General features: G+C 46.4%; 1 protein-coding gene across 2 annotated transcripts in view; it reads left to right on the top strand.

Annotated features, from left to right (window-relative positions):
- SOS2 (SOS Ras/Rho guanine nucleotide exchange factor 2) overlaps positions 1-21,880 on the top strand; it is a 75,015-nt gene that overhangs the window by 6,267 nt on the left and 46,868 nt on the right. For both annotated transcript variants that reach the window (XM_059723382.1, XM_059723381.1), the window contains exons 2-5: positions 13,475-13,600; positions 16,705-16,836; positions 19,001-19,165; positions 20,570-20,773. In XM_059723382.1, coding sequence (XP_059579365.1) covers positions 13,475-13,600; positions 16,705-16,836; positions 19,001-19,165; positions 20,570-20,773 — 627 coding nt within the window. The remainder of the gene's footprint in view (positions 1-13,474; positions 13,601-16,704; positions 16,837-19,000; positions 19,166-20,569; positions 20,774-21,880) is intronic.

Below are 21,880 nucleotides of genomic sequence, written 5' to 3'. Positions count from 1 at the left end.
CTTCTCTTCATTGTGTTATTCATGGCTGTTGTGCTTTAAATTAATAATAGATTAATTTGAATGGTAGCTCACAATGGCAAATAACTTGATAATGAAAGCATTCTCTTTCGTGTGGTTACTTTCTCATGTCATCAGCCATTGGAACGCAACTCGGACTCTATTTGGATTTGAGGCATTTAAAAATGATAGGAAGAAATTAATTTGACTTGGCAGCGTGTGTATGAGAAACGCTTCCTATTTATGTTGCTGAATAAAATAAGCTGCGCCAGCCTGGTTTGGTTAAACATTTTCATCAGTGACCTGGAAATGGGAGTGCACACTGAAATCTTCAAGTTTACTCATTCCGGGTAGTGGACTTCCAAGCTGACAGAGAGGAGCTGCAGCAAGATCTCGCCAAATGAAGTGAGCAGGCAACAAATAGCAGATGAACATCAGTCTTGACAAGTGCTTGGTAATGCACAAGGGGAGGTGGGGAATAACCCTGATTACACGCATACAATGCTGGGAACTACTGTTACAACTCAGGAAAAGAGACCACAGAGTCATTGTAGACAGTTCTCTGAAGACATCAGCTCAGTATGCAGCAGCGACCAAAAAAAGTTAATAAAATGTTGGGCATCATTAAGAAGGGAATTGAAAACAAAATGGAAAACATCATTGTGCCACTAGACAAATCTGTGGTGTGCCCACATCTTGAATATTATGTGCAGTTCTGGTTTCCACATCATCACAGAAGATGTAGTAGAATTAGAAAAGGTACAGAGATGGGCAACCAAGATGAGCAGGGGTATAAAACAGCTGGCATTCCAGGAAAGTCTAAAAAGTCTAGGACTCTTCCATATGGAGGGGAGGAGGACGGATATGATAGAGGTTTCTCAAATCGTGAAGGATGCGGACCAAGTGAGTAGGGACCTGTTGTTCATCAAGTTCCAGAATACTAGAACTAGGGGCACCCACTGAAATTAGCAGGACACAGGTTTAAAATGAACGAGAGAGAATATTTTTTTTATGCAGTGTGTAGTTAACTAGTGGAACTCATTGCCACAGGAGGTGATGGAGGCAGATAGCTTAGCCAGGTTCAAAAAAGGAGCTAGATGGATTCATGGGTGATGGCTCCATTAATAGATGTTGGACAGGACGGTCGGGTGTATCCTCTGGCACCTCTAAACAGGTGCCAGGGAAGGTCTGACAGGGATTGATCGCTCTGTATGAACCCTGTTTATACATTTTCCTTCTAAAGCAGGGGTCAGCAATGTTTTTGGCTGAAGTGCCAAAAACATCCCAACTTCAATTTATAAGATGTTGGCATGCCAGGGGCAGACAGTGGGGGAACCATGAGGGGCACAGTCCTTGTTGTGGCAGTGCAGCTACGTCTCTTTCCCTGCCATCTATCTGGAGGCGCATGTGCACCCACTGCCAGCAACAAGTCAGGCCTGGGCTCTGCAGACCTTGGTGCAGCTGTTTGCAGCCTCCCCACTGCCTGCTGCGAGCAGCCCTGGCTCCATGATGGGTGGCTGGGGCTTGTCCAGAGCCCAGGCCAGCTGTGGCAGGTGTCTAGGAGGCTGCAAGCCACTGCACAAAGGTCTCTGGAGCCCCTGCCCGACTCAGTGGGTTGCTGACAGTGGGTACACGCGCACCTCCTGGTGGACAGTGGTGGAAGAGCTGAGATTATGCTGGGCTAGCCCCTTCTTCACCCTGTGCCCTGAGGTGTGCATGGAGCTGCCGCTGGCCCTGGAGCACTGGCTGCTTATAGCAGGTGGCAGGCAGGCTGCAAACAGCTGCATCAGGGTCCAGAGCCCCAACTGGGCTGTATGGCCAGCGGTGGGTGCACAGGTGCCTTGGGGGCGCATGGCGGGAAAGGGTCTGGAGCAGCGCAACTCGGGGCTCTGGAGCCCAGTGCACCGGTTGTAGTCTCCTGGTTGCCTGCTGCAGCTGGCCTGGGCTCTAGACGGGCCCCTGCTGCCTGCCATGGAGCCTGGGCTGCTCACAGCATGGCTTGCAGGCTCCTCGCCACCTGGGCTGAGCAGCTTGCGGTCCATGGCCAGCAGCAGCTGCTCAGAGCCAGGGCTGGCTGTGGCATGCTGAGCAAAATGGCTTCACATGCCATACTCTGGCATGTGTGCTGGGGGTTGCTGACCCCTGCTCTAAAGCATCTGTTCCTACCACTGTCAAAGATGGGTGCTTACTTCATGGGGTTGGTGAGCGTAGGTCCACCAGGAAACTATAAATCTCCCTTAATCTAAGCATGGAGTAACAGATTTCTTGCAACAACGAAAGAGAAAGTGGATGACAGAGAGGGTCAAAGGCCAATGATGAGGGTTGTGAGGCAGGACGCTGAGCTGAGAACACCAGCCAGCACCCACAGCCCCTCGAAGGTGTTCAAAGAGCCTGTGGACAGTGCCTGGGAAAACTGTCCAGAGACATACGGAGTGGCAGGAAAACAGCCCCGTAGTTGGCCAGGTTCCCCCTGGTCTAGTAGACGGCAAGTTTGACCAGAACCAGAAGAAGCTTGACCAGGAGGTCCTGGGAGTCGGGGCCATGGATGGGAGAGTGCATTAAGGAAAAGGTGCAGGGAGAAGTGCATGCAAACCCCACGAGGAGGGTCCTGAGGAGGTAGTAGAGGGGCTGCAGCCTGGCACGCTCAAGGTAGCCATCCGCCAAAATCTCCCACTGACCACAAAAAAGGCAGGTTTTGGGGGAATCGGTGAATTGCAGCAGATGTGTACCCTGCAGACAGCTCTGTGTAGGAACGACTGGTTTAGATGGGACATGGGATTAGGTTGGATTACAGGCTGCTCCGCAGGGGGCTCTCGTGAAGCTGTCCCACCACTTGGTGGTAGGTGAGAGGCAAGGGCAAGGTGGTAGATGGTGTGGAGCAGAAATACGTTGAGTTGGCTGCATGGAAGTAGACCAGTTGGATCTCCCCTGGCCTGCTGAGGTGGCGTGGCATGAACTGTTGTGAAGTCTCTCGAGGTTGGAGTCCCACTGTCAGAGACACGATACTGGGCTAGATGGATTATTGGTCTGACCCAGTATGGCACTTGTTCTTATGTAAACTAACGTGAATGCTAATTTCCGTAGAGACCTGTCCGGTTAAATTTGTAGGGCCATACTTATTGGCAGTAAAGTGAAAATGCTGCCACGCTTGACTTTCCTCTGACTTCTTTGCCACCTTAATTTCCTCCCCCTCAATATTTCCTTTGCTCTGGTCGTGGTCCTTTTGTCAGCCTTGCACACTGCGTGGTCCACCTCACTAAGCCCGACTGTTTTCACCCCGTATCTGGTTTTCTTGCTGCTGCAGCAGCAGCATGGAGTGGCTCTGGGAAAAGTCTCCTGTGATCACACCAGGTTCAGCCACGTTGGTTCCATTCTTTCCTCCCCGGTTCTGCCACTTTTCTTGCCAAAGCAGCCTTGCTTCTTCAGCCTCTTTGAACCCGTTTGACAGCCTCTTGCTTCCTGCAATACTGGATGTGTACAAAGCAGAACCCCTGGACCTGTCCTCCTCTCGGCATAGGATTTGGCTGACTTTATAGCAGAATTGGTCCATCTTCTACAATTTCACTTCTCCCTCTATTGAGATCTCTCTGGATCTCAGTTTCCGGTGTGCTCTCCTACACCTGCTTCTCTATTCCAGAGACTCCACTCCATACCTTTGCTGACTTTCGTTGTTCTTTTGAATCCCTCACATCCCTCTGTCTACTCATACTGTAAGGACCATCCTCCCCCACTTCCTTAAAACATGGTTCTTTTCTTTGTTCTACTATGTACCTACTAGCTACCAACATAATTCCCTTTATCTTCAGTTCAGGTGAGCAGTTTGCTGCCATTGCCTTCGGTTGCTTCCTCCTAACTGGCCTCCTCTACCTTCTCTACTCTTATGAAAACTGCTCTTGCCAGCATTGGGAATGACCGCCTCATTCTTGACGAACCTTATGACCTCTACTTCATCTCCCAAGAGCTGTTGACACTGTTAATCACCATCTTACTTTCCAAGCACATCACTTCCTCTCAGGGTGGATTTGATTTCAATCAAATCAACTTGAACCATGATTTAAATCACAGTGTAAATCTGCTCAGGAAGCCTCGATTTAATCATAGTTTGCTACAAAAACTGCATTCTTATTGTTTGAGGTGCTTTATTCATTTAACTTCTTGAAACTTTGCACTTTATAGATAGGTAAGGGCTTGACTGTGTACTCAAATTTGCGGAGGGACAAGAGGGCTGATGGGTGAGTAATGAGGTCTGTTATCTCCATATAACGCTAACAAGGATGTTATCTCTGGAGGCACAAATCCAGTTTGAGAACTGAAACCAAGATCACAAAGATGCTTAATGGGATCGTCTAGACAGAGCACCGAGTCCCATTGGGTAGAGCAGTTTTCTTTAATCTCTACTAATCTGTAGAGTAGCCTCTGGGAACCCTGTAAGATTGGGCCCCAAATATAGTCCACAGAATGTTATGACCTATTTATAAAACTTTTCTAATAAGATTATGTGGATATCATCTCAAATAGTATATAATTAGAAGTTATAATCCCTATTCCATGATTATATATTTGAGCTCTAACAGATCTTAAATTGAAACTATATATAAGGCTTTTTTTTTTTTTTAAAGCATCTTAACAAAAATATGATTAAATCAGAAAATCTGATCTAAATTTATAAAATCTTTTTTTTTTATTGTTGATTTTTATCCACCCAGCTTCTAAGACTCCTTTTAGTTGGCTATAAAAAGTGAGCAGTCTCCTTGTAAATTGGGCAGTGGGTATTTTTGCTTCTCACTGAACAAAAGCCTGTATGTAACCTGGTAGTGCCTGGCTTTCTGCCAAAGTATATAAATTTAGACTGCCGTGTGATCCATTTAAGATGGGTTAGGATCGAACATTTCCTAGGTTTAATTTTGTTCATTGATATTTTTTTCTTAGAAAGATATTGTATGAAAAATAAAACCCCACCTGAAAAGCCAGAAGGAATCTGTTTTAGAGCTGCTTCATCCTGTCTTTTTAACGTTTTGATCTTGGGGAAATTGAGAACCCCTTTCCCTGGCAGCGATATCTTTTTCTACTTAAACATGGTTGCATGGAAATATTGACAAGTGTTGGCAAGAGTGTAACCAACCAAAGCTATTAAATATTTAACTTTAACATTCTAATTACTTTGCTCCCAAATTTATAAGGAGTATCCCTTAAGTGTAGTACTTGGCATTTAAAGCAGCACTAAAAGATGCTACTTTTCTAGAGTGAATAATTCTTGTGATATGAGCGAAATTAGTTTGTAAATTATGATAAATCACTATGGCAAAAGCTGCACAAGTAGATTTTGTGTCTGGATTAGTACATTTTTATGACAGTCCTGAAAATGTAACAGGCATGTTATTAATGTGTGTGAATCTGGTAGGTTTGTGAGCTTTTTTATTTGCATTAAGAGGCTTTGTGGTATTTTTTTTTTCTTCTTATTTTCTCAGAGTACATCTTGTGACGTGAAAAATATTAGGGAACGTAAAATATTGACTTAGTTTATCAATCTAGGTTAAAAATAGAAGTTACTTTCAATTCTTTGTTATACTTGATAGGTTTTTTATTAGTTTTTTTTTTTTTTTTTTTTTTTTTTTTAAGAGGCAATACTTTTCTCTCCAAAATCGGAACTATAGAGTTTTCCTAAACTCAGACCCAAGTAGCTTGGGTTATGGACTTCCACTTACTTAGTTTGTCCCTAACCTTGATGCCATTGCTTTCCTCCGTGGCACAGGCACACCTGATCTTCGCAGAGATGGCTGCTCCAAGCATCCAGTGAAGTAATACCAGAATCTCACCGAAAAGGAATTTTGAAGCTTGGCTGCGCCTAGGCAGCTGCATATTTCCTTGTATACTTGTTGTCCTGGCATTTTGCTGTTTTGTACCTATGAGGCAGGATAGGGGAAGTTGTCTAACTCTGCCTTCGTTCTTTGGCAAGCTCCTCGTCCGAGGAATTCTTTGCCAGATCTCCTGGTTGTTTGTACAGCGGCCAGGGGTGTTACCTGCAGCCTACACCCATCAGGAGACATCCAAGTGAAACAGCCATGCAACTCGCTCAGACCTTCAAGTGATATGCTCTTGGCAAAGTGTTAGTGGGGGGGGGTTTCCTGGGTGGTTCTGGAAAAGAAAAGCTTGTCCTTTAGCCCCCAAAAATGACTTTATACTGAAGGCATACTTGTTCTGTACTTCCTTCTCCTGATACCAAAGCAGGAAGGAGTAGCCCTGTTCCAGGCAGTCGACCACCCAATGGTGCTGATCTTGGCCACCCCTCTGCGTGCCGCCCAGGGGCGTACTCAGACTTTTCCAGGCCAAGGGGAAAGGACGAGATCTTCCTATTTACTCGTACTATCTGCTGAGCATTTTGGTTCTGGTCCCAGCTCATTTATATCAGACTTTCAGCTCTCTCCTGTTCAAGTGCTTTGAACTCTTGAGGGCAGCAGGAGTGAGTTAAAGCAAATCTAGCCCCTTGCTGTCTATTGTGGGCCACCCCCTGCCAGTTATAAATGTCACCCTCCAGGCATTCTAGTACAGGGGTCGGCAACACTTTTGGCCAGAGTGCCAAAAACCCCCCAACCTTGACCTGTGCTTTGTCTTGGTGTGCCAGAGGCAGACGGCAGGGGTGCTGCAAGGGGCCCAATCCTGGTTGGTGGCAGCAGGAACACATGCTCCCCAAAGTGTGCGTGTAGCTGCCACTGCCACAGAGCCAGTGCTGGGGCTCTGGACCCCAGTGCAGCTGTTTGCAGACTGCCCGCCACCTGCTGCAGCTGCCCAGAACCCAGGCCGGCTGTGGCAGGCAGCCGCAAGGCTCCAGACAGCTGCCAGGCTCTGTGGCAGTGGCAGCAGGTGCACGTGTGCCTTGGGGCGCGTGGCCGGGAAGGGGTTTGGCATGGCACAACCCCCAGTCTCTCTCCCACCATCCTCCCTGAGGCACGTGTGCTGCCACCATCACCACCACCCAGCCCAGAGCAGCTGTCTGCAACCTCCTGGGTAGGTGCCACAGCTGGCCTGGGCTCTGGGCAGCTGATGCCTGTCGTGGAGCCTGGGCTGCTCACAGCAGGGCTTGCAGCCTCCCTGCTGCTTGCTGCAACCACCCTGGGCTCCATGGCCAGTGGCAGCTGCCCACAGCCCAGGCTGGCTGTGGCATGCTGAGCAAAATGGCCTCATTTGCCGTGCTCTAGTACACATGCTGGGGGTTGCTGACCCCTGCTCTAATCTTTCTTTTGGACTGAAGTCCCTGAAGGAAATGGTATCAATTCTTTCTCTAGTCTTTTCTGCTCCTTTTAGCAAGGACTACTCTTGTCTTGAACAGGAAGTTGGATTAGATGACCTTGACCTTAGCATATACTATACCTTTGACTTTAGCAAGGCTTTTGATGGTCTACCACAACATCCTTGCAAGCAAGATGAGGAAGTATGGGGTGGATGAATGGACTGTAAGGTGGATAGAAAGCTGGCTGGGTCATCCGGCTCAGTGGGTAACTATCAATGGCTTGATGTCTAGATGGCAGCCAGTACCAAGTGTTTGGTTTGGTCCCAGGGCCCGTTTTGTTCAATATCTTCATCAAACACCTGGAAGATGGGTTATAGTGCACCCTCAGCAAGTTCTCAAGGTCCAAGCTGGGGGGTTTCCAAAGAGGATAGAGCTGGACTGGTCTCTGGGGACAAATGAGAAAACAAGCAGCAATGGGCTCAAGCTGCAGCAAGGGAAGTTGAGGTTAGATGCTAAGAAAAGCTCTCTCACTAGGAGGGTGGTGAAACACTGGAACAGGTTACCCAGAGTGATAAAAAGCTCCAAAGATGGAGAGTCCATCTAGGCCTGACTTGACAAAGCCTTGGCTGGGATGATCTAATTGGGGCTGGTCCTGTTTTGAGCAGTGGTTGGACTAGATGTGATGTCCTGAGGTCCCTTCCAACCTTCGTTTTCTAGGATTTTGTGACCTCTTAAGGGCCCTTCCAACCCCACTTCTATCATTCTCTGATTAGTTATACCCTTCCTTTGAAATGTTGAGCTCTTTGCATCTTGTTCTCCAGCCTCTGGGTCTGTTCACTTCTCTGGTGCTTGGGCAGTGGCTTTTTTAGCAACTGGGGTTTTTTTTTTTGCCAGGGTCGTGGTGCCTGCTCACTGCTAACTGCACCAGAGTGTGTTTCAGTTTAGTTCCTTGCTTGGTGCTAGAGGGTTTGGTAAGTTTTTAAATACTGAAAGAGTGCATGGTTTAACTGAGGATGGTGATAGGCCAGCGGTGGGCAATTATTTTGGGCGGAGGGCCGCTTGATGTGTTTTGGTGAGCTGTCGAGGGCTGCACAGGTAGCCCACCCCTTGACCCCTGACCTTTGTCACCGAAAGTCCCTCCCCTTGCACAACTTACCAGGTAGCAAGGGGTTGTCACCCCTCCAATATCTTGCCCCAGCAGTGGGGTTTCAGGGGCATCAGACCTCCCCCAGAACTTTCCCCCTACCTGTGCCACCTGGTCCCAAAAGGAGGAGGCTCCGCCTCCATTTCTGCTGGCCAGTGCCAACCCAGTCGGGCTCACCCCGTCCCAGCAGCATGTGGGAAGCTGGCTTCAGCTGCATGCTGTTCTGGATGGGACAGACCCAGCCGGGTTTGCACCAGCCAGAAAAAGTGGCAATCAGCTGAAGTCAGCTTCCCATGTGCTGCTGGGGACAGGAGGAGCTCGGTCGGGTCTGCACCAGCCAGCAGAAGCGGCGGCGGAGCCGTGTGCTGCTCAGGATGGGATGAGCATGGCCAGAGCAGCAGGGGCTCAGCTGCACTTTCCCCCTGCCTGCATCGGTCAGTCCCTAGCAGCACACGGCTCCGCCGCCGCTTCTGCTGGCTGGTGCTGACCCAGCCGTGCTCGCCCTGTCCCCAGCAGCACGTGGGAAGCTGGTTTCAGCCACATGCTGCTCCAGATGGGACGGGCCCGGCCGGGTCCGCACCAGCCAGCGGAAGCAGCAGCGGAGCCGTGTGCGGGTCGGGACTGACCAGCGTGGGCAGGGGGAAAGTGCAGCTGAGCCCCTGCTGCTCCGGCATGCGGAGCCCTGTCCTGAGCGGCACATGGCTCCGCCGCCACCTCTCCTCCCTGGTGCTGACTGGGCCAGAGCTGCGGCCCAGCTGCTACTTCCCCTCCCCAGTGCCGGCACGGGTAAAGCCTGCCCAGCAGCTGCTTTCCTGGGCTTACCTGCAGGGAAGGGCCCTTTCCAGTCCCATGCAGCAAAGCAGAACCCAGCACAGACACTGTTTCCCCGCACCAATGCCACAGGTTCTGGCCCAGCCCCCCCGCCCCTCTCAAGCTGCAAACGTGGCCTGAGCCAGGGGCAGGGCGAGGCCAGCTGGGGCAGGCTGAGGGCAGGGTCGGTTGCCTTGCAACCAGAACCCAAGGAAACGGCCTGAGGTGCTGCAGCTGGCGGCTGGTGCTGCTGGAGGCCTTTATAACGGCAGCTGCCATTATGTGGGATTTGAAGGGGCTCCGCGGGCCGGAGGGAAGTGCTTGGAGAGCCAGATCCGGCCCGCAGGCCGTATTTTGCCCACCCCGTGATCAACTATGTCACTGGAGGCCAACTTTTTTTTGGCAGAGGTGCCACAAATTAGCCCGGCACCTTCCCTGAATGCCACTCTGATATGCTTTTCCTGCCCAATCTGCTGCTCTGCTTTCTGCTTCCTGCCCCGTCTGCCCTGTGCCACCTGCCCCTCTCCAGTCTGCCATGTGCTACACATGGAGGCTCCTTGTGCCACAGCTTGGACACCCCTACACTGCTCTGTGTAGCTGCCAGGAGACAGGGCAAGGAGCAACGGTCTTAAATGGCAGCAAGGGAAACTTAGTTTGGAAATTAGGAAGAACTTTCTCCCTATGAGGGCAGTTGAGCATTGAAACCAGTTACCCAGAGAGGTTGTGGGGTGTCCATCCTTGAAAGTTTTTAAGAGCAGGTAAGACGAACACTGGCCTAGGATGTTCCTGCCTTGAGGTTAGCCTGGAGCACTTCAGACTGAGGACAAATACAGAAAAGGACCTGGGGCTACAGTGGCCCATCAGCTGAGTGTAAGCTAACAATGCACACTTGCTTCAAAAAAAAAGAGCCAGCAGCATTCCAATTGGGTATTAACTGGAGCATCGCAGGCCAGTCGCGGGAAGTGATTTCCCCCCTCTATTCGGCATTGAGCGGCCACCCCTTGAGTCCTGTGGCCAGATTTGGGCGCCACACTTCAAGAAAGATATGAACAAAACAGAAGTCCAATGAGGAGGAAAAAAAGGACAAGAGGTCCTGGAAATGTGACTTTTTAGAGGAGCTGGGATTCTACAGTTCTGTAAAGCCTCAGAGTTCAAGGCTGAATTGTCAAAAGCCACTGAGTACCAAGATTCATTTGTAGCTTAGTCCCTGCCAGCGTAACCCCCACCCCAATACCAGCTACTCCATAGGCCAGGTCCGGCACCAAAACCTCTAACTCATCATCAGTAAAACGGGAGTGTAAGTGCATCGTCCCAGAGTGCATTAAAAGGCTGGGTCTTGGCCTCTGCCTTATTGGGGATGGCAGAGCTCCTGTCCAGACTGCTGAAGGAGGAGAGGCTGGGATAAGGCTGGTGACCTGGGTTTTCCCATCCTGCGTTCATGTGACAGTCCGGCTGGAACATTTCTAGTTTTCTGTCAACTTCGTGGCCCTGCCTTTGCTTCTTCCCTTACATCTTGTGTTGGTTGCAGTGCCAGATTATGACGTGCAGAGGCCCTAAACTATGTCCAGCTTAAGAGGCCCCATATGATAAAAATAATCCACAAAATCCACAAAAATTGATTTTCATGAAACTTTAAGGTGAATTATTGTTATTTCTGTACAAATTTATGCACTCGATGTGAATAATAACTGTGGAGCCATATATATGCATATTTTTGTCACATTCAAATGAAACTGTCCAGGTGTTTTTTCTTATTTAGAGGCCCCTCGTATTGTGAAGGCCGTAAGCTGTAGAGTAGTTGAAGCCTAAATCCAGGACTGATTGGTTGGGGAAGGATTTCTCGACTCCTTTGAAGTGTTGCCTGCAACCCAATTTAGGAGAGCGTTTCAGAGATGGGCTTGTAAGAATCTAGGAGGGTCAGGTTTGGTTGCCATCAGCAGTTTAATCAGGTGGATGGAGCTGATCCGGCAAACCTGGCCTTAGGTGTTCACTCATAACCAGGGTACCTTGATCCGTTCTTGCCCGGGGAGCCCCTCTGGTACAACCTGATTCCTGCGACAGGTGAAGACTGCATATGGTGTATTTGAACAGATGTCTTTTTGCCCTACCCTTTAAATAACTTGTGTGAATGGATTTAAGATTGCAAGTAAAAAAGCTGTTTTTACCAGGGTGGAAACTCATTCTGCTGGTATAGTATACTTGAACAGACGATGAATTGGGGGTGACAAAAGTAGAAAGGCCCCAGTGGTGTTATCTAGCATTTGTTTGACTTGTCAAGAATTGTAAGTGGCTGCAGCCTCTTGTGGTCAGGTTTACGTGGGGCCTGAAACTCAGTATTCCCCCATGGGAAGGTGGAGGAGCTATTGCCACCGAGGCAGGCGGTGGAGGGAGCTCTCTGTCTGCTCTTCAGGGAAGAAGGGGAGCTGCACTCTCGTTTTGTCTCCCGGTCACGGCATCTCTGGGGATGAGCACATAAGGAGGCATTGTGTGGGAAATGGTGTTTATTTCCCAGTTATACTGCTTTTGTGGTTTCTCTAATGCTCTTTTAATAGTTATACTGGAGGGACCTTATTTCTACATTTCCTTATTTTCTGTTATTTTGTGAATTAAATTCTTGCATTCAGGAAGATCATGAGAAGCTCCAGGCATCATTGAAAGCCTGCAACACTAAGTACACATTTGCAAAGCTTTTTCTATTGTTGTTTTGCTCGGACCCGATGTTGCAAATCCGTTCCATTATGCTCCCATGAAGTCAGGATGTATGGATTTGAGTATGCTGAGGTATAAGAAGGATAAGTTAATTGCACGAGGTGATCCCAGAAGTTTTTGGTAGAACTGAGCCTAGAATCCAGGCTTCTGTCATCCCAGGACCTTTTTCCTTAACTCTTTTGTTAGTAAGGACATATTCTTTTGTGGGGGATGGTAAAGTACCTGTGCGATGGAAGTAAGTATTAGTGATGTGACATTATGGGAATCGCAGTTTTCAGTTTCTTCACTATGGCAGGGACCTACCCAAATTGAGGTGGCAGGTAGGTGATTTCACAGGCTGATTGCGGTGCTGGCTGCCACATTGACAGTGAGCCTTGCCCCCTACCTCATCACACCTCCCTGCCCGCCGCTGATTGGCCAAGGGCCCCTAGTGGCCCTGCCCCTTGCTGCCAATTGGTGCAGAGGGCTTCACGCAGCCCCACCCCTCATGTGATTGGCAGAGGGTTGGCCTTCATGCAGCCCTGCCCCTCGTTGCTGATTGGAGGAGAGGGGCAGGGCCACACTACAACCAGCTCTCCACCAAATCGGCAATGGAGGGCAGAGGGGGTGGCTGCCATCTTGGCTGCTCCACTCCATGCCGGCGACTCCCACCCTCTTCCCTGGCAAGCTGCAAGGCCAGGCTGTAGTGGCCGCTGGGGAGCCAGGACTTTATTTTTAGTTGGGGGGGGGGGTTTCCCCGGCCATTCCATGCGAAATTGCAGAAATGGTGTTTTTCACCGTGTTCATGGAAACTGCCCGTTTTTTGCAATTTAAGTAGGTCCCTAACTACAGGGAGCTACATCGCAGCCCACCAAGTGTCATGTGGTCTGTGCTTTTCACCACCACTCCCTGACAACCTGCATTTCAAGCTGGATGCCATTAATGCCAGGCTCCCTAACACAGAGCTTTCCTCTTCCACTGTTTAAATACAGTCTTCCTGGCTCCCTCCCTGCCTCCCTCCTTCCCCCTGTGCACTTTTCTCTTTCTCTTCTGTTTTAGGTGTGGGTCATTAACTCTATTCCCCACCAAATCCATCATTTGCCTGCTGTCTATTCCCCACCAGATCCACACCCCAGCTCTGCCGGTCTCTTCCTCCAGTCTGTCAGTTGTTTTTATAGACCTGTCACATCAGTTAATCAGCACTTCTGGATGGAAGCAGTTAAAAGTATTCCCTCACTCATTCAGTTTTTGTGCCCAAAAGCTTGCTAAGAACAACTTTTCCAACTATTTGAGTTGGTCTAATAAAAGGTATCGGATTTACGCAAAGAATCTTGTCTGGTAGCACTGAGAGGAATTTGCTCCATAGGTATTCCCTTGCTGCAAGACATCTGTAGCAGCAGCATATTTGACTCGGCTTTCCAAAGTTTCTTTGCAGCCGTAAGGGCTGTAACCGCTCTGCATGTTCACTTAATGAACAAGTTGGCTCTTCAGGAGTTGATACCTTTGCTTGTATCATCTAGGAAAGCTTCCTGCTCTCCCTGGGGACAGGCATAATATATATTTTTGTTACAATTTTGATTGAGTAAAACAATATTCCTTTTGTGCAGGTTCAGCAGCAAGTCCATCCCAACCTTTCAGCAAAAGAAGATTCCCTTTCTTATATTGAAGAGCTGATACTTCAACTGCTAAACAAGCTATGCATTGCCCAGCCACGGACTGTCCAAGATGTAGAGGTAAGCGTGGCAAAGCTGTTTTAACCGTAATGCTTGGAGGATAGGCATTTGCTCGCAGAATGACTGTTCTGGGCAGGACAAACTCTAATATTTTTTTATAATGCCAGCTCAGCATACACCAAAATAAATGTAAATAGATGAGCCTACTAATTCCAATTTTCAAAGGCATTAGTCAGTGCTTTGTCTTCAGAAACAAAGTTTAATAGTGCTATAGTTTGTAATGTAAAAAAAACCTAGCGTGGCTTGCTTTGTAGAGCAGTAATTCAATACTGTGCACTTTCTGCCAGCCACAAGTGAAGGCCTCCTCTGACATTTTACAGATTTGTCATGAAAATGTCTTTGTGGATACTTAAAAAACATAAAGCATGCTTGCTTATACTAATGGAGGTCTGGTGGGGGATTCTTACTAGACGCTGTGATTTTAAGTCTGTTGTTTGATATTGAGTAAATGAGCTAGTAGTTAACTTTTGTTTTATAATGTGTTGCTATCTTGTTGGTGTATAAAGTTTATGATATAACTCGATCGAAGTAAATTTATTTTGTGGTCGCCTGTTAATAGCTTTCTAACTCTTGTTAGAATAGCCTCCTAATGCTTGTTAAAACCAACAGAGTTTGGATTGAACTCTATGTAGAGATGAACAGTTCCATATTCAGTCTTCAGACCCCAAGCTCTTAAGCCCTTCAGAATATAGAATAATACCTTGTCCTCACAGAAATCATCATCTACTTGCCAGGTCTGTAACTTCCAGCTTCTGAATCAAAAGAGATGATGAAATAAGCATTTGGGTGTGTATGTCTTAATCTTTCATTGGGTATATTTATGTGCCATGAAATGCTGTGTGAGCTAAAGCATTATATGCATGTCCCATCACTGGTATGAGGAAGAAACATCGTGTATTAACAGGTTTCCCAAATGACTGCACTTTCTCGGAGGCAGCAAACGCTAATCTTCTGTAAATACTGCGACTGTGTACACCAAGCTTAGATATGTCACAAAACGTAGGATTTAGTTTCTTATATTTTTAAATATAGTTTGTGTTCATAAAGTAGTGAAGCAATAATATTCTTAAAACATTAGCAATATGACCTAACTAGTGACTGTTTAATTAAAAATAGGGACGTATGCCTAAAGAGTAACTGTAGGTTTCTAAAAACTGATATACTTCATGAAGGTCCACCAAGACTCTGTGGGGACCTATACACATGCTGGCTTCTACACGTTCTAATTAGAATGTGTTGGAGCAGACTCAATTAGTTGAGTCTGCAGGAGTGTGCTAATTAGCACACTCCGGCATCCTCGGCATCACGTGTATTCAGTGTCCCTGTGCTTCAAAATGATGCTGGGGGCGCTTTAACTAAAGCTTGTTCAACAAGCTTTAGTTAAAGCACCCCCACCGCCATTTTGGAGCACAGGATACTGAATACACAAGACATTGTGGATGCTTTAATTAGAGTGGCTCCCAATTAAAGCACCCCCTCCTCCAGCCCGGAGCACATGTAAAGACGCCCTGCACAACTAGACCAGTAGGAGACATAGGTCTGAGTCAACATGGTATTCATGGAGATTCCTGTACTCCTGGACCTTGGAGGTTTAAGTATCTGAAAATTGTTGGCTCTGCTGTCTGGAGAAAGCATCACATCAGTGCTCTCTAAAGTCTTTCATGCAAGCATTTACATGCCAGAGTCACCCCATTTAAGTAAGTGAAACTGTTTTTATATGAACTCGGGCACTGCACAACAAGCATTTGCTGAGTTAGGGTCTAATGTACTACAAATCCAAAATATAAAAAGGGTAATAAATTAGATGCAAGACTTTCAGCTTGTTGTTAAGAACAGTTTAAAGCCAGGGCAGTCCAATCACAGATGCCTTTCTCCCTGTGAGATGAACTGACAAGGCAATGGATGGTTGCATTCCTTGTTGCCTGCATATCCCAAGTAGCTCTCAAGTCCCAAATGGAGTTCATTGCATACATTCAAATCTAAAGGCCACAAAGCTGAGGTTCACATCTAGAAGGAAAAGTCACAATCTGTTTGCCTGGTGTGGACTGTTAACTGTCATTGCTCCATGACCACTTAAAATAACTCTGGATCTAGCAGGAAAACATGGAAAACACTTGGAAATCATGGAAAACACGTGGAAAACATAGGCAAAAGTCCTTTATCAAGGGGACACAACTCATCCATCTTTGGAGAGTTCCTCTGGCTTGAATTTAAGCCATCTACCCCCTGTCTAGACTTCAGTTTGCTTGGAAGACCAGCAAAATATTCCATTCAGGTGAGATGACTGATGAAAAGTGGAGCTGGGTGCCACCCCTCATCCCAGGCCATCTTTTCCTCAGCAACCTCAGTATAACATAGTCGAACTTTGCAGCTTTGCACTTCAGCGTCTTTGGGAAAGAAGAGCAACTGCCCTCTGCTACTCGCGGGGCCTTCTGAGAAAGGAGCAGGGCCACTAGAATTGTGGTTCTACTTGGAAAAGTGGCTTGCTTGCATTTTCAGTTCTGCAGAACAGAAAATCTTAATTTTACTTGTACTGGAACTGGGAGGTAACGTAAAGAGTTTGTCCAATGCCATGTAAGAAGAAAGGGTACAACCAAAATTAGCATGTGAACTTTCCTCACCCTGAGTTTCATGCCTCAATAGAAAACTGTGAGGAAGGATTTATCCTTTGTTAAAGATCTGGAAGATCCTGGGCTCAGGTTTTCCAGTTCTCTCGGAGTCTCTGTATTAATTCTTGTGCTGTAGTTCACCGTCAGTAAAGTGGAAAAAATATCTCTTTGTCTTACTCATTTAGACCACAAGCTCCTTGATGTCTTCTCTTACAATGTTTGTTCAGTGCCTAATGCAGTAGGGCCTTGAGGTTCCAGTATTATACAAAGAGAGAGCAGGAACTATTTGGCTGGTTCATTGAAGAAGCAGGCTGCTCCAGTCTTCGGTGAGGATTTGCATAAGAGAAGTACATAAGAGAAGTAAAACTGAGCATTGAGTGAGCGGGAGTGAGGGGCAACAGCAGGATGAAGACAAAGAGGGAGAGCAGATTGCTTGTTTCACAGTCTTCCATGTCCTAACTGTTTAATCAACCTGCATTTCTTGTGTTTGGACAGGAGCGAGTTCAAAAGACATTTCCACACCCAATAGACAAGTGGGCTATTGCTGATGCACAGTCTGCTATAGAGAAACGAAAACGAAGAAACCCTCTCCTGCTGCCCGCGGACAAAATACATCCCTTATTAAAGGTAGTTTAAATAAGCACCTGAGGACTAGTTTTGTTGGGGAGGGGGTTACTGCAACAAGGTCTGGTATTTTCCATGTAGTATCTTTTTTCTGTGTGTAAGCCATTGTAGAAAAGAATAGACCAATCCAAATTGGTTTCTGATTATTGACTGGAAGAGTAAAGCAAGCCATCTTAGTATACCATTAATGTATCAGTAAAAAGCATGAAACCAAACTTCTAAACTTCTCTTGTTCTAGACCAGTGGTCACCGACCAGTGGATCTTGATCCACCGGTAGATCTCGGAGCCTTTTGCGGTAGTTCTCGGAGCCTCTTGGAGTTGACCCGAGGCTGGGATGGGGGGCTGAGTGCCTGCATACATGCATGCACATGTCCCAGCCCAGCAGGTCAGTCCGTGAAGGAGGGAAGAGGTGGGGGCTAGATCAAGGCCCCTGCGGTGAGGGACAGTATTGCTTGTACATAACCCATAGAAACGTTTACTGATTTCCAGTTAGTTCCACGTAGATTCACTGAGGCCATCATTTAAAACTTGTGCGTTTGTAGCGCGTAGTAGAAGACCCAGGCTGGACTGCAAAACATATATTTTTAGTGTGCAAGAGGGAATAGCAAACTAGATACTCAAATTCCAGGTTGACTATGCAAGGCTTGCAGGAAAGTTTAAAAAAAGAATCCTTTTACATTTAGCATGGAGGTAACGGCCTCTCAAAGATCTGATTGCACAATGCTATTTTAGTGCTGTTTTGATAGCAAAGCAGCACTGCTAGGTTTCATATCAGTGCAGCCATAGTCATAGCTGAATGTAGTCTACCAGCATTGCATATTCCAGTAGAAAAGAGGTTTAGGTCTTTAATTCAGTCCCCAAATGTCTAACTTTGAGAAAAGGAAAGCAATGTACCTTGACTCCGGCATCCTTATTTTATACTGTTAAGTGTTAGCAGACCTTTTGGAACTATCATTTCAATACTTGCATTGATTTCTAAGTCTACATTAGAATAAAGCTATTAAACAATAGCGGGGGTTGGGAAGCATTTCTGATGTAGGTGGACCAGAGTAAAATAAAACTGTGGTTAAGACTGAGGAATTAGCCTTGTGTATAAGGGCCACACGCTAACAAAATAGCTGGTACTGCTGGTGCTGATGCAGTTACCGCTTTAGTTTGGGGAAATGCTTATTTTCCTTGAGGAAGCTAGATGTGTTCTAGAGTTAGGGATAGATCCAAAAGGTGCTGCTCATTTTCCCCTCCCCCCCTACTTTTCCTAAAACTTTGCCCTTCTAGAAATTTGTTGGGAATCTCTGCTTGAATGTATTTTAAATACAAAAATGTGCTATGAACATGTTGTGTGTGTGTGCGTGCATGTATATGTGTGTGTATATGTATGTATATATGTATCAAAGTTACTGTACCGGTTGGATACAGGTGCATATCACTTTTAAGGAAATATTTAAGTCAAAGTTCCTATGATTGGTCTCCCATGTCCTGTACCTCAGCAAAGTCAAGTAGCAGAAATATTTGGGTTTTGCTTTTGCCTTCTAACTTGTGCTTAACTTTGAAATGACCATATACATCTGGATACTTAATTCTGTTAACTTTCTAAATGGGATTCTTCTGCTATGAAAGAAATGCATTTTGCATTAAAAATAATGTTAAGTATTATGACTATTATGAATCCTTTTTTTTGGTTTGTTCCCCTCCCTTCAGTGCCCATCTGTGGGCAGTGAATGTGCTGTAATCTTAGATTCATGCTAACATTTTAAACACACAGACAGTTCCAATGGACTCTTTCTTTCAGTAGAAATTGAGTGCCTAAGCTTTTTTTTAATAAGGTTGCCTTGAAAATTCCCAGCCTGCATGTGTACTTTTAAGGGGAAGGTGATTATTATTTTCAAAAGTTTTCATGCTTGTTGCGTGACAAGATGCGCTGAGGTTTCCAAAGCATCTCCTTTTTGAACGTTGTTGACTTGATTCCTGCTTTCTTCTGTGTCCTGCTTATTGTTCTTGATACCTGCTTTCTTCTGTGTCCTACCTCTTGCATCTACAAGTTAGTTGGTCATTCACAGCAAAGATACATTTTGGTGAAATGTTTAAAGGTATGGCTCTTCAATTATGACACTTAAACAGTGGATAACACTCAGGAATAAATACGGCTTTACTGTTCTTACTTTGCAGGAAGTTCTAGGCTATAAAGTAGATTATCATGTCTCTCTCTATATTGTGGCTGTATTGGAATATATCTCGGCTGACATTTTGAAACTGGCTGGCAACTATGTTTTCAATATACGGCACTTTGAAATCTCCCAGCAAGACATTAAAGTATCTATGTGTGCTGATAAGGTAAGAAATAATGGATGTGGTTAAACCATTTAAATATTGCATAACATGCTTTTAGAGATATAGGGTTCTTGTATAACGTTTTTCTCTAGTTCTTGACCACCTGTTACCATTATGCCTACCTTGCTCATGTCACCACCTTGTAATGGAAGATAATCCCCTGAGAAAAAGTTGTTTTCGTTTCATCCTCATAGAATTGAGAAACCTTTTTAGGAGGGTCCCAGCCAAAGCTTTTACAAGATGATTTACAATCTGAATCCCATGTTCTTAAATGTTAACTTGCTTCCGTGATTGCATTAAGATATGAAAGGGAAAACACTTTTGCAGTCGATCTAGACCATGGGCAGACAGTTATTTCAGATGGAGGGCCACTTACCCAGTTTTGGCAAGCTGTTGAGAACTGTATGGGTAACCCTGCCCCCTGATTGTCAACTTCTGACTGGAAGTCCTGCTCCCTAACCCCTGACCTTTGCCACCAGAAGTTCCTCCCGTTGCCCCCAAAAGTACTCCTTTCAGCAAGGGGTTTTGCCATCTTGGAACCATAAAAATACCATAGGATATTCTAGAAAGCAAACATCTAAAACATTCATTAATTTGATTTCAAAAAATATTTTTGTCCTGGTTTGCATGTGTTTGTGTAATGCACATAGTGCACATAAAGGGGATTGCACAATAGTTTAAAATGAAGTCTTATATATTGTGGGGGGGAGCGGATACAGGTTTGTGGGGGAGGGTGTGGGTGTGTGTGGCAGGTGGATAGGTGTGGGTGTGGGGTGAGAGAGCATGTGGGTGTGTGTGCGTCTGGATGTGTGGGTGGGTGTGGAGTTTGCGGTGGGGGAGGGTGGCTGGGATGTGTAAGGGGGTGTGGGTATGGGGGTCTGCATGTACAGCAGTGCGAGGGGGATGTGGGTGCATGTGTATGTGCGAGGGGTGTATGTGGGTCTCGCCCTACGAACACACACACCTCCCTGGGGTACTGGTACGGCCCATGCTCCCTGGTCTGGCTATGCAGCCAGAAGCCATGTGGTACTGGAGCAATGCAGGGGACAGGAAGGCAGGGAAGTGGCTGGGGGTGGGGCGGAGCTGGGCAGCTGCATTCTTGCTGAGGCTTACTCTGGATCCTACTGCCCCAGCTCCTGTCATTTTTGACAGCAGCCAGGAGCAGTTAAATATTTTCTAAATTTTTAGGGGCCCTGCGGGCCAGGTGGAATAGCCTAGCAGGCCATATTTTGCCCATCCCAATCTAGACTGATCCTGCCAGAGATATAGTATTGCTTGTTTGTGCTTTTTATCCCTGAGAGTGTTGTGAAATAATTTACTATATGCTGAACAAATTAATACAATTCAGTTTGTGTCAAATACCAAGATCAAATATGAAATGAAGATTTGACTTTCATTCTTTGCTAGGTTTTGATGGATATGTTTGATCAGGATGACATTGGTTTGGTTTCTCTCTGTGAAGATGAGCCCTCTACTTCTGGTGAACTCAATTACTATGACCTAGTGAGAAATGAAATTGCAGAAGAAAGACAGTATCTACGGGAGTTGAATCTGATAATTAAAGTATTTCGAGAAGCTTTCCTATCTAACAAAAAGTTGTTCACGTCTTACGTAAGTCCCTTCTGTAGCTTACTATGTTTTAAGTCTTGTGTCTGTTTTTAACCATAGCTTCTCAATTTTACGTAGTAGAGTAGGTGAAATTTGGTTTAATATACGCCAGTATGTAACTTTGTATAGTACCCAGTGACCCAAATCGAAGGGGACATACAGATAGCTGTCTTTGAGGAACATTCTCTTCAGAGGAAGGTTTAAAAGATGCCAAAAATTGTTGGTACCAGTTCCAGCTTCTGTGCACGGTACCTTAAGGATAGAAGCTCTTGTCTTTGTACAGTTAGACGCTTGCTTTTGCAAGTTCATTTAACACAGATTAAGGATCAAATAGGTCTTTTTTCAGCGTGACCTAGACAAATTGAAGGAGTGGGCCAAAAGAAATCCCATGAGGTTCAAGAAGGACAAGTGCAAAGTCCTGCACTTACGACAGAACAACCCCATGCACTGGTGCAGGCTAGGGGTGACTGACTGGGCAGCAGCTCTGCAGACAAGGACCTGGGGGTAACAGTAGACACTAAGATGTATATGAGCCAGCAGTGTGCCCTTGGTGCCAAGAAGGGAAACAGCATCCTGGGCTGCATTGGTAGGAGCATTGCCATTAGATCTAGGAAAATGATTATTCACCTCTATTCAACACTGGTAAGGCCATATCTTGGAGTCGTGTGTCCAGTTTTGGGCCCCCCACTACAGAAAGGACATGGACAAAGTGGAGAGAGTCCAGCAGAGGGCAACAAAAATGGTTTGGGGGCTGGGGCATGTGACTTATGAGGAGAGGCTGAGGGAACTGGGCTTATTTAGTTTAGAGGAGAGAAGATTGAGGTGGGATTTAATAGCAGCCTTCGACTCCCTGCAGGGGGGTTGCAAAGATGATAGAGCTGGACTGTTCTCCGTGGGGGTAGATGACAGGACAAGGAGCAAATGGCTGAAGTTGCAGCAAGGGGAGTTTAGGTTAGATATTAGAAAAAACTTTCTCACTGGGAGGGTGGTGAAGTGCTGAAACGAGTTACCTAGAGATGTGGTGGACTCTCCATCCTTGGAGGTTTTTAAGGCCCAGCTTGTGAGAGCCTTGGCTGGGATGATCTAGTTGGGGCTGGTCCTGCTTTGAGC

The sequence above is a fragment of the Alligator mississippiensis genome, chromosome 2, assembly GCF_030867095.1.
Source record: "Alligator mississippiensis isolate rAllMis1 chromosome 2, rAllMis1, whole genome shotgun sequence".
NCBI lineage: Eukaryota > Metazoa > Chordata > Crocodylia > Alligatoridae > Alligator > Alligator mississippiensis.
Note: the sequence above shows the minus strand (reverse complement) of the source record. Positions and strands in the feature narration are given on the sequence as shown.